This window comes from Falco cherrug, chromosome 3, assembly GCF_023634085.1.
Source record: "Falco cherrug isolate bFalChe1 chromosome 3, bFalChe1.pri, whole genome shotgun sequence".
NCBI lineage: Eukaryota > Metazoa > Chordata > Aves > Falconiformes > Falconidae > Falco > Falco cherrug.
In genome coordinates this window covers 51,880,405-51,893,309 of record NC_073699.1, presented here as the reverse complement: position 1 = coordinate 51,893,309, position 12,905 = coordinate 51,880,405, and the positions used below count along the sequence as shown (strand labels likewise).

Sequence of the window (12,905 nt, the reverse complement as noted above, 5' to 3'; positions counted from 1 at the left end):
CAGGTGAGCTCCTTTGTTTGACTTTTTGTTGGGGCTCCCACCACCCGTGAGACGACTCGTTGCAGCTAACAGCACCAAACCCATTCCCACTTGTAATCAGCATCCCGTGACGCTGCTCTGCCTCCGGCCTTCAGCGCTCCAGTTTTCTGGGTTATTGTTCTGACTGGTTCGGATGAGTTACTCCAAACATGAACTCAGCTGCTTTTTATATATATCTTGGGTGACAGGTGAGCATTTCACACCCTTTACTTCAATGAAGTCTCATACAATCTGTCTCAACAATGCTTTAATAAATGTTAAATTGGTGACAGACATATAACATAGAAGCCAACTCATGTTAACCAGACTTTTCAAAACAAGGCTAGTCAAAGCCTGTTGGAGTGATAACGTTTTGAAAACCTATCACATAACGTTTAATCATTCAACTATCCATCAGTAAGGCAGAACCATCAGCCACTTTGCAATGGGAACTATAGGAAATCACTACAGAATGACTTACCCCTATGAGGCAGAAAGAATTTATGATTTGACCATGCCCTCCTAAACATTTTCTGACACTGAAAAAAAGAGCAGGCTGCTGTATAATTAACCACTGCAAGGACTTCTGTGTCTTCCTTTGACACACAGGACACACTGCAAGGACAAGGCGCTGTTTTTTAGACAGACAACTGTGCTTTCCCACTATGACAGGATTCAAATACTTGACATGTTTCAAATGTTGTGGCTTAGCTCATCATTAGTTTTTTGTTGCTACTATGTTTTCATTTATTTATTTATTTACTCTTCATTTTATATACTTAAGTAGCTCAGAGAAGGAGTGAACCTCAAGGAACACACTCTGCAAAAGTCAGCGTAGAACTCAATCCAATACACATCACAGGAAAAAATTCTGAATGCTTTGGCCCCATCTCTAAAAGAAAGTTCAAGATTCAGATCTCTGACAGATGTTATTACTCCATTCACATTTCAAGTTCAAACTTGTACTTTGAAAATTTGTCTCAGCTTTGCCACAGCCTTCAGTAGCCAGATCTGGGCACTGTTGACCAGATCGACTGGACTCAAATGTGCCACCATGTCTTGATTACGGAAGTGTCTGCCCCAAGTGACACACACTGATGCAGTACAACATATCCACTCTATGGTCTGGTGGTCCTTTAACCACAAAGCTTATTCTTGTGGTTGCAATTAATACCGAGGAGGAGCAGGAATCTTCCTGTGCATCCAGGAGTCGTGTTTCCAACCTGGCTTCCTAAGGGATGAAGCTAATGTGATAACACTTTAATTGTTTGTGTGCATCCCACCGTAACTTCTGAGCTCTCTGGACAAATTTAGTAGACTGAAATAAATTTCCAGTGAGTTTCAAGGAAATGAACAGTCAGGTAGAGGAGAAAAGACATATAAATGTCTCCAGTGAGGACAGGATTGCAGACCAAACTCAAATATTATTAGACACAATAAAATCTATCTTAGAGAGCAAGTATGAACGTCCCAAGAATGGGAAATGCTTCATTCAGAACATGCACCTATTACAGGTCATCTGATTGCAATGTGAGACAAAACCCATCATCAATTAGTAATGCTGATCCCTGAACTACTGATGTTTACCTGTCAGTCAAAATCTTATGAAGTCTATAGCATCATTTGTGGTACTAGACTTTATGCGGGGAATTGACTGTTTTAAAATGTGTACTGTAAATATTTTATATTGCTCTCAACCTGACAGCAGAGTGACAGGGAATGCTAGGCATTTGGGATACCCTGGAGGGGCGAAAATAAATGAGAGCTCTCACCCCAGTGCTGCCCTTTGAAGGGACTCTAGTTAGGCAGGTAACACTATGGGACAATTGAGGTTAAATCCCAAGAGAGCTTTGGGAGTGCCATCCGCAGGAGCCTGGCTGAGAGCAGAAGTGATTAGTTCCAGCTGCGCACACAGGCACATACCTTTGGAAAGGTCTGGCTGCTATCCTGCTAGGAGAGAAAAGGCATTTCTGTCTAGCAGCCAGGACAACACAATCTGGAAACAGGAGAATGGCCGCCTTCGTCTGTTTGGTGTCCAGCTAGGTGTGTGTTTTAGAGCTGCAGGATGGAATTGCATTCACTGCCTGTGAAAATTATGGGGTTTTGTTCACTGGGTAGCTGAAAAATTCCCATAAAATACTATGCAGAAGTTTCTCTGCTTCACAAGGGAGTCCTCTGAGGTCACTGTTCAGCAGCCCAAAGTTTGACCTTCCCACAGGTGTTCACAGTGTGCTAGACAGTTCCCAGGGACATACGTAAAGCTCTCTTTTGGGAGGCTTTCCTCAGACATCTAATCTAAACACTGGTATTGCTGCACTTTTATGTATATCTTTGTGTGTTCTGGCACCTGATAAAAATCCCATTATTTTCAGCAAGTGAGTGTCACCTGGCAATACCACAGCTTCCTCCAAGGAGGTGCTTTTGCAGAGTTCATCTTTAGGTTATACGTGGGCTGTTCTTTTTCTTGCCCCCCCCCCCCCCCCCCCCGAAACTCCAGGAAAAACATCTGAAAAACTCCACTCTTGTGCATATCATTTGGACTTCTTCCCACTACATAAGGTACTAGCTAAAGCCCAGCTGTTCTTGGAGAAGTGGCGGCTCAGCAGCTGAACTCCTGTTGTGTACAGAACAGTAAAACCACAGAATGAATGCCAAGTATTGATGGAGCAGCTACAGGTTCATTGTTAGAAGGACCACTAGTGACTACTAAATGCCATCAGATGGTTAAGGACAGCCAGTTATGGTTTAATGGCTCCTCTCAGGGTCCTGGGAAACTAACTCATAAAAAAACAACAGAGGCCCACTACATCACTTTGCTTTTTAACTAGCCACAAAAGTTATGTGCCTAGTTTTATATATATCTCTGAGCACGCCGGAGCGTGGGCTCTCTGATACAAATGGATCTGACTGAGCAGGACACGCTGCATCCTCTCTAAGGGAGAGAATGATTTAATCTTCCCCGCTGCACAGCCCTTGGTGTGGGTTAGACTGATACTTTTTCTGCAATCACAGTGGCATCCTGCAATTTACTACAAGCTTCTAAAAACTCTCTATATTGATATTCACCACACATAGGTTATCCAGCGATAACCACCTTCATCACTATTGCTGAGCTGAGGTTCAAACCTGTGGTGAAACGGCAGTGCTTTATGGATCAGCATGATCCTCAGTGGAAGGATTCTACTTTTTTAATACTTAAATTTAGCACCTGTTTTTAAGAGATTTACTAAGCACTGTGACACTTTTGTAATATAGAGTCAACCAAGATAATCTCTTGCCCATATTTAACTATAATTAAGCTGCAAAAGTTGCCCTGTTAATGGCCTTGTGGATAGCGTGTGAGAGACAGTATTTTTAAATAAATCTTTTGGCTCTTACATCTGCTCTGCTTGAGACAATGATGGAAGAAATACTCAGTTCTCTGCTCATGGAGCCATTCATGCAAGCACACTATGTGAGACAGAAGCAGTAACTCTTTCTAATGCTAATGCAGTAGTGCATCAAACCTTCTTTTGCAGCTGCTTTTAGTGGAGTATGAAAAAGGATGCTCGCTTCTGCAGATTTGATGACGTTGACATGCTTCCCTACCACAAACCTTCCTAACATGTTGAACAGTTTGAATTAAACCTTCATCCATGGCTTCCCAAGCACAAGAGAAGCCATCAGTGTACTACTCACTGAACAGGCTGTCATGTGCCTCGGTGACAGGAACAAAAGCAGCAATGCACATAGCACAGAACAAGCGTGTTCAATGGACTAGCCCATGCTAGCACGTAATGCCAACACAGGCCTGACCTGCCGCTTCTGTGCGAGCCAGCATCCATCACTCCTGGACCTGTGGTGCTCCTCTGAGAGCACAAATCACTCCCTACCCCTCAGCACCCTGCCAGCCCCCAGAGGGTGTGTTATTCTACACCTCTGTCAAGCTGAATAATTAGTTGACTACTGAAAAGGCGACCATTAGGGTTTTTTTCCCCTTCCTTTCTTTCCTTTTATCAGAGTGTCTAAAATAGAAGAAGACTGTACAATCTTGGTCGCACATGGTCAGTTGTACACTCTGGCTAAAGCCCAAAGCACTGTCAAAACCATGTCCCTGAAGGCACAGCCTGAATGCAGGGTCCTTTCCAATCTGAGGATTCTTGGAAGCACTGCTGAGGCTGGAGGTTGTATCTGCTGGAGACATTAGCGTGGGAAAAGGTGGTGAAAGCACAAGTCAATGCAGTGGATTCAAAAGTCCACCCCAAAATGCGCAGATAAGTCCTGGGTAGAGTCGGTGTTGGGTATGCACCTATATCCAAGTCGTCTATTTGGCTCAAGGACTGAGGGTGTTTCTTGGGATTTAAGTCTAGACTGTCTGTGTCAAACAGGGTTTTTTTAGCGCCCTCTTCTCATCGCTTGCACAGTCATATAAAAATCCCTATATGCTAATTTCTTCACCTTCCAAGCAATACATCAAAGCCATTTTGCATACGCACATTTTTAGCTAAGTCTACCATGTTTTTAATTCATTAAAATGTAACTACTCTTGTTCTCAGTCTAGCTATAGCAGTTGAAAAATGTTCTATGCTTACTTCAAACTACACTCACAGTATCAAATAATGAGCAAATAAGCCACTGCTGTATATGAAAAATGCATGACTTCTGTTCAGAAAGTAGTACTAAATTTCTAAAAAAAGAGCTTAGAAACCACCTGGCTTTTTTTCATATTTACAGTTGTGCCTCCTAAGATTATTTAAATAATGCCTTTATTCCTTCTGTCCGTAATGTTTTGGAGCATAGTGTGCTGCAGGCCAAAACATTAAACTTATATAAAGTTAAATCTGAGTGATATGAGGAGTTCCTGAGTCTTTGAGAGCCAGCCAGCCAGCGCACTGCACTGAACTGCATGTGCAGGTAAAAAACGTTTTCTGTATTATTTGTGGGCAACAGCAATCCAGTGAGGAAAAATGTCTCCAAAATGATCTACTTTTAAAAAGTTTTCCAGTATTAGCCCTTTTAATCAGCTCTATTTACATGGGGTTCGGACTAGCCAACACTTAGAAAAAGGAAAAACATATGAAGGAAAAAGAAGAAATATCTAATCAAAATAATTAAAAAGCATTGTAGTTTTGCATGGATCTGGACACTTACCTATAAGCAAGATTACTAATGCGTCTGTAATGTAATAACCAAACAGGAGAGGTTTCTGCCAGACTTCCACACCAACACCACCAGTCAGCAGATATGCTGCTATTAATACCTATAGAAAAGGATAACATATTTTCAATCCTTTACTTCTAAAGGCACCAAATTTTGTTTATCATCTGAATACAAACACAAGAGTAAATAAAATCTGTCGTTTTACTTCTGTCTCCACTTTACAGGACCTGATGCTGCCATCCCAAAACAACTACTTCTAAGCAGTGAAGCAGCTTCCAGGGTCACCAACAAAATTATTTAAAACATATGAAATACAGTAAGAAAGCAACTTCCCTACTAATGTGTGCATCTGCTTGCATGTGGTCAGTATCACTGACTTACCTTTTCAAAACACATAATTTCTAAATCCCTTCTTAATGCAGGTCTCCCCAGTGCATATGCACGCTCTTGTGTTTGCATACAGACTTCAGAATTAGCAATGTGGTTATTTTGCAGCTCAGTCCCCTGAACTGATCATATAAGAATAACTGGTTGGGGGGGGGGGGGGGAGGCAATCTAAGCTCACCTGAAATAATAAAAAAGTTTAAATAAAGTTAAATTGAATGTGAAGAAATAAAAAGAAGGGGAGGGAGCTGAAGTCTTCCCTGATTTTTAATTCGTTTCACAGATAACATTGTTACAGGACACAAAAAGAAACATTAAGAGTGAAAGGACTCATACAGAAGACTCATGAGTCACTTGCTGAAGTGCCACCAGCTTCATCAGAGATGTAAATGTAGTGTTTACTGTCTCTTCAGGATTAATTTTGTGACCCAGCTGAGGTCAGAAATCTTATTGCAGTCAATACCCTACAGCTCCTAGAGCAATACCTTTCACACCCATTGTACTACCTGTAGCAGCACCACCTCCAATTTATGGCACGAATTCATTATTCATTTTAGGTGTTTAACATGCAAATGCAGTACTGAATGTGGCTCAGTGGTTCCCAAGCCCTTGTGCCTTTGATCCCACCTCCTCAAGGGACCCCTCTCCCTCCTGAAACTTGTTTCCTGGCTCAGCCTAGGCCACCCACCCCTGCAGCCCCTTCTGCTGCTGACGCCCAGCGAGCAGGACTGCTGCCCTGCTCTTTCTCTAGGCTGTTTTGTTCTCAGATGTTTAGCTTTGCTATAGGACTCATAAGGGACTGTAAGCTTCATGCTACATATCTCAATCTCCTGAACTCCTCTAGATTTGGATTAAGAATGAATTGTGAACGCTTTATCTCTAAATGAAAACAACTATGTTAATTATAATGCCATTTAGAAGACTGCATAGTCATCTATTTATTCCTACGTAACATTCAGTAACCTTTATATTTTCCATTCAATACAGCTTCTGACTCTGGGATGATAAATATTTGACAGCTTTACCTGCACAACAGATTTTACCATTTTTTTGGTTAGTTTTTTTAAATACTTGTTTTTCACTATGTTATGGGGTTTCTTCATTTTTAACATCAATAAACACATTTCCAGTCTTCTATTAAATTAATTACTTCCTTTTAAAGGAACACTGAAAATCTCTTTTTTGGATAACAGCCTGTTTAAGATCACAGATTAGTAGCAGAGCACCGATGTCACTTAAACTCCCTATTACTCGTAAATATCACTACATTTGACTACACTGACTTCTCTGTATCTAAATTCAAGATTCTTGCCCTGTTGGTATGTTGCTCTTTAAGAATTTTGCTTGAATGCATCATTGCAGAATTGGATGTTTGAATTGCCTCTGCAAGAACAAGCAGCACAACAGATCTGCAATGGAGAAGGGCAGATGCTAGTATGAGAGTTACATCTTGGGCCATCGAAGACAGTGAGTCAAGTTTTGGTCTAAAGGAAGGACATGTACAAAGGGTTCTGCAAGCAACTGCAACAGACCTAACATTTGGCCTTCTGAAGAAACTGCATTATGTTATCCATAAGACATGACGGGTGGAATCCTGGCCCCGTCAAAGTTGATGGCAAAACTCCAACTGGCTTTCATGGAGCCTGAATTTACCCTCACACGTTGCATTCTGAACTGACTTTCTTGGCAAGTGATAAAGGAGGAACTGCAGTATTATCTGTTATTAGTTAGTACTTTTGGCAGTACCGTCATAAGTATCACTGTCAGATGTCAGCACACCTCTAGGAACAGGAGTGTTTGCGCAACAGACTCTCAGGGGAATCCCCTGCCCTGGGATTCGGTGACGCAGCCCTCACAGGTTGAGACTGCCTCTTACTGAACAGATGTAGTGTATGAAAAAACATTCTTTGGCTTCAAATTTGTGGTGTTGTTTTTTAAGGACTCGTAATTTTGACTTCACTGAGGCAGTCTCAAAGACCTCCTTTAGAAAGCTGGAAGAATGAGAAAATGTCTCCATCCTTTGATCTAAGCTATAGTGTGACAACTGAAGATTGTCAGGATTATTAGACAAAACATAAGTATGTTAATCAGCTGTATAAACTGTTTTTAAAATCACTGCTGGTAAAAAAATAAAATTAAAATGTAAAGCGGTGTTCTTAAGTGCAACTGAATGATTCTACTTAAGACAAGATGGCCAGGCTTTTTACTCATCTCTCTGGCATCAAACAGCTTTAGTACTTTTCAGATATAAATGTAGTCTTTAGCAAGGAAATATATTTGCAACCTTTTGTAAAATGAGAAGTCCAAATCAAGTAACAGAAATAAGGACTATATAGCAAGTTAGCATCAGATGTGTACAATCTTGGATTCCAATTCACTGCAGCATCTGACAAGGAAAATTTTTCACTTGCCAAGGCCTTACCTATGAGGAGGAGGAGTACTTATGCAGTCAAAAACCTGGAAATACATGGTGGTAATTTGTAGGCCCTTTGATACAGCTGAACAGCAGGACAGTTGGCTTTTGAGCAGTGGCTCCCTATCTTGTCACAATTTAGTAAATCACAGCGACATAGTCACCTTTGTCCCTCTGTAAAATCAGTGTACATCTTTAATATGGCATTGGCAATATTCTAGCAGTATATTCCCTAACTGCTAAAAAGCAGTATAACACCTCAAAATTTTCTAGCTTCTAGCATTTTAACTATTCTCTAAAATATCTGATTTTTTTTAAAATCACCATCTCTTTCATGTTTTCCAGTTACTTCAGGTGTAAGATTTGTGACCAAAATATTCTAGATTGTGTGTGTGCATACACACATTGTTTCTCTCCCTAATGATCCACCATTTCTGTTTTATACACAGGCACACTGAGTATGCTGTGTGATGTACTACACAGGAAAAAAAAATCAAACATTTTCTTATCTTTTTTAAAATTATTATTATTATGTCTACGCTTTTAAATTATTTGATTCCACAAAAAATGATGTTAATTTCAGTGTAATATTCAATTTCACTAGCATTTTCCAATGGCATTGATTGCTTATGTGTTGAAATATCTTCCATTAACACAGTACTCAAAATTAACGTCTAGAGAACAAACTAATTTTAAATACAATGTTGTTTTTTGCCTCTAAAAATATACTTGACACTTGCCTAAAAAAGTAAGAACTAATGATTTTCGATAAGTGAGTTTCAATAGGAGTTAGCTATAGTGTAATGTATACTTTTTCCTTTCTAATTTTTTTTTCAGTATTTTGTCTTTCAATAAATAAAGCTGGAAAATTTAGCCTATAAAGATAGGTTTTTATGTATCTTAAAAAGGTCATTTTGCATTTAGATATGCAGTATGTGATAAGTAAACAGCTAAAGGCATGTGGAAGATTAATTAACCAAGAAAGGTTTGAGGAGAATCATAGCCAGCTGGTTAAGAACGAAGGAATCTGCTGCAGAGCGGGCCTGTGCCTCACAAGTTCTTCCACTTAAATTTCCCATGGAAACACTATGGGGGTTCCCTCAGATAACTGAGTAGCGAGTTTGGTTTCCAGCTGTGCCAGGAGGCAGCTGGAGCAGACACCATAGCCTGGCCAGCACTGCTTCCACATGGCCACCAGTTCTTTTACTTCAACCAGTTCCAGTGCACTCCTACCTTTGGAACTAAATAATAATCGATATTACCTCTTCACAAAAAAGGCTATGCTTTCCACAGACACTTCAAATTAAAAAACTCTCAAAGTGAGTGTCTTTAACTAAAATAAAAAAATATTCTGGATCCTGATAACACGACCAAAGAATGACACCTTTGCATCCTCATTTTTCTCTTTAACAGAGACTTTTTTTTTGCCCCTCAGAAGAAATAGAAGGTTTTTAAAGATGTGCTGTGCATTTGCATTGCTCAGGATTTCTCTGCCAGCTCTTGAAACACTGGGTGCCACAGCAATTCCCGGGAAAAGGCCATATGAAACATATTTCAGCATAAATTTTGTAAACTGCTTGTCAAAAGAAAACCTGGTATATAGCATCCAAAAAAACCTTACCCTGTTTTGACTGAAAGGAAGGAGAAAAGTAAGTTCTACAACATTTCAGTTGTTACCTGCAACATATAGTTCATTTATTCAGAGTTTTGAGGCAGGCAGAGTGTTCTCCCTGGGAGTCTAGGTGGGACTGTCCAAAGCCATTGGGCAGAAGCAGCTGGGAAAGTATCTCAAACCAAAAACCTGGGGCTTGCAGTCCAAGCATCCTGGCCTTCAGGCATGACTGTATATAGGATTTATGGTTATCCTCTCTCTACAAGGGCAAGGGCAGGGGCAGAGAACTGCCTGCTGACCTTCACATTTGCTGCCTGAGCTTTTGTGCTTTTTTCAAGCTTGCCCTCTTGGCTGGGGAGTGAGAGGAAGGAGCCTGGAATCGGCTGGGTCACTCCAGCAGCTCATCTTTTCACTTTTAAACTTTTATTTAAGAATATAAAGGGTATCTCCCTGTTATGCTTAAGGCAGCAGTGATGTAAGCAGAGGTATCACTACACCGTATTAAGGAAAAATGAACATTTTGTTCCCATACTATGAACTCAACTGTAGTGGCTTATGAAAAGCAACAGCAGGATTATGGGAGCATTTTGTTAGGGGAATATTAAATTTTTCAGGAAGAAAATAGATTTTTAAAAAAAAAAAACAAACCAAGATGTCTGTGAAAATTAACATATGGCAGCAGCCTGACATTTTAATTTCTCAGGAAAGCTCTGTCTTTTTTTCTCCAAGAAACTTAATTTGCAGATATTAGGTTTCTTTGGTTGGGCTTGTGACAAAAATAAAAGCGATTATTTTCACAAGACGTAACCAAGAGAATTTCTCACAGAACATTGCAAAGATTTCTTTTTTAGCCTTCTCTTCAGCCTGTGATTTTGGGATTTCTAATAGGTATGCTTACTCAAAAGTATATGAAAATTGTCTAGATGTTGTGGCGTGAACAGGCTCCTCTCCCTTTCCACCCGCAGAGGAGTCAGCACAAGATGGCTCCTTGCGCCGAAGGGAGAGGGAAGAGTTTTTACTGCTGCAGACGCCGCCTCCTTGATTCTGGATCTACAAACACAGCAGCCCTCTGACCAAGCATCTCTCAGGCACATTACAGCCATTTTTCAAGTTTACAAACCACAGCTTCCTATGAATGGCCGCCTGCTGTAATCAAAGCTAATTGGAGTGCCAATTACAGCCCAGCTAGCGTAATTAGGTTACCGATTCTGACGAGTCATCAAGTCATAGAAAAATGTGATCTGCATAAGCCCCACAAATTTCTCTATTTATAATGAGGTATTTTTTTCATGAGGAACAGCAGCTCTTCTTATACCGCAGCTAACACAGAGCCAGTGAGCGGGCTGTCTGTGTTTATGGCTGTAGCGGAGCTGACTCAGCAGCAGTGTCCTGGGAGCCACATGTCAACTAAGCTTTCATCAAGGTCAACAGTTATCTATTTGCACACTTATCCTAATTACTGTATTTCCTGAGCTTTGTGGTGATAACCAAGTCCAAAGTTCCTGGCTACCATCAAATTTAAAAGCAGAAGCAGGGGACTAGACCACCTGAATGTCTGACATGCCAATGCAAGAGCATCATGTTGTCAGTGAAATTAGTGAAGACAGCAGAAAGGCGCATTCATGCAGCAATCCAGCTAGGAATGCCATGGAGGAAACAGCGAACTAAATGCTGGGAATCAGTCTGAAAGCAGCCTGTAAGCGCTTCTGCCCTCTCTGCCTCTGAATGTGGGAATATCTAGCAGAGAAGCGGGGGCGGAAAAAACAGCAAGGGGAACATTACCTTTCTTATCCATCATCAGACACCTGCCTACATCCTCAGTATCCTCTCCTCCAAGCAGCGGGAGAGCTACCTTTAATAGTGCACACATCAAACAAGATTTGCTGAATGGGTTTACAAAACGAAAGGCAAGGCAATTTTTGTAGGGGAATTAAGATCTTTTACTAGACTAGTTAGTACAGCTGGGAAAAATACATTATGTATTTTCTGGTGTGCATGAAATGTAGTTTGGACTAATGGAAAAAATACTATGTTGATCTACAAATCCCGTCTTGTCTGTTCACAGGCAATCACAACTACAGCCAATTGTTACAGATGGGAAAACTGACACACAGGTATTTCGGTAGTACAGTCTTCCACCACTGTGGATGATTGTGCTATGCAGCATCAAAAAATCCTTACATTTACATGCTCATCATTTTGACTATAGGCAAATCATCACAGAAGTTACTAGAAAGCAAGCATGCAGGACAGCAGTTCAGCACCAGGGGGGAACAGGAAATAGCACTTGTTAGCACCTTGCATCCAAGTTAATCAAAGCAGTTTACAAACTTCACTGAAATTCATCCTCACCACAAATCTGTCAGGCAGGGAAATTTTATTACTATTATTTCCCAGATGGGAAAGCAGTGACAGAGGCATGGGTCACTAAAAGGCACTGACAGAGTTAACAGCACTGCTCTATTACTTGTTACCCACTGCCATATTTAACCACTAATACAGTTCAGATGCTGCAGCAATCCAAAAGAGCCTTCTAACCAGTTGCATGTATACCTATGGTGATCATCTGAGCAACAAGTGAAATTGACTTGAACATAGCTGTTCCTGTCCTGCTGGAAGAACTTCACTAAGAAGCCTTACTTATACATGGCTGAAACTTGCAGACCAGCTGGCTGCCTAATGTCTTAGTCCTGAGCCAACTTCTTCTCCCAGAACCCATTTTCTAGGGGATGAAACAGATGCACCACAGCTGGACCACCATCTCCGAGTTGTTCTCAAACCACTGAATTCTGATTATGTTTACAGCAATACATCTGCAGCCATTAATTCAAATACTGTATTTCCATTAAAACACATATTTGAATATTTGTCAAACTTCTTTTCAATTATGTATATTTGGCTGTACCTTCTATCTCATGCCTGTGACAGGAAGCTCAGAAGACTGGGACTGTGCTCCTCAGGCTGCAAGAGCCTGACTATCGTAAGAAACAGATAAGCCAGCCCAGAAATCCCAGCACTGGGCCCTTGGCAGTGCACTCAGCTTGTTACTGCTGTTACTTATTTGTCTGCTGAAGGCACCATGGTGCCCCAGGCATGTTTCTGAAGAGGTCCACCTCAAGGTAGGGCTATAAGCCAGTCAAGAATTCAGCTGGGGTCCGGCTGTGGGCTGATACAATATTGACATGTACTGAACATCATTCCCAGAGAGGAAACCTCTGCTGGTGTGACTTCAACTTTTTTCCAAGGGTAAAAATCACCTGACAACAGATAATGCTCCCTGTATAGGTACATTGCTATTTTCATTACCACATTTGATATAAGAGGCAGTAGAACTGAGAA

General features: G+C 40.9%; 1 protein-coding gene across 2 annotated transcripts in view; it reads right to left on the bottom strand.

Annotated features, from left to right (window-relative positions):
* Positions 1–12,905, bottom strand: part of LOC102051967 (ethanolaminephosphotransferase 1-like) — a 57,757-nt gene that overhangs the window by 15,486 nt on the left and 29,366 nt on the right. For both annotated transcript variants that reach the window (XR_008731276.1, XM_055704328.1), the window contains exon 6: positions 5,149–5,257. Coding sequence is in view for 1 of the 2 variants with exons in the window: in XM_055704328.1 (XP_055560303.1) it covers positions 5,149–5,257 (109 nt within the window). In the remaining variant the exon portion in view is untranslated. The remainder of the gene's footprint in view (positions 1–5,148; positions 5,258–12,905) is intronic.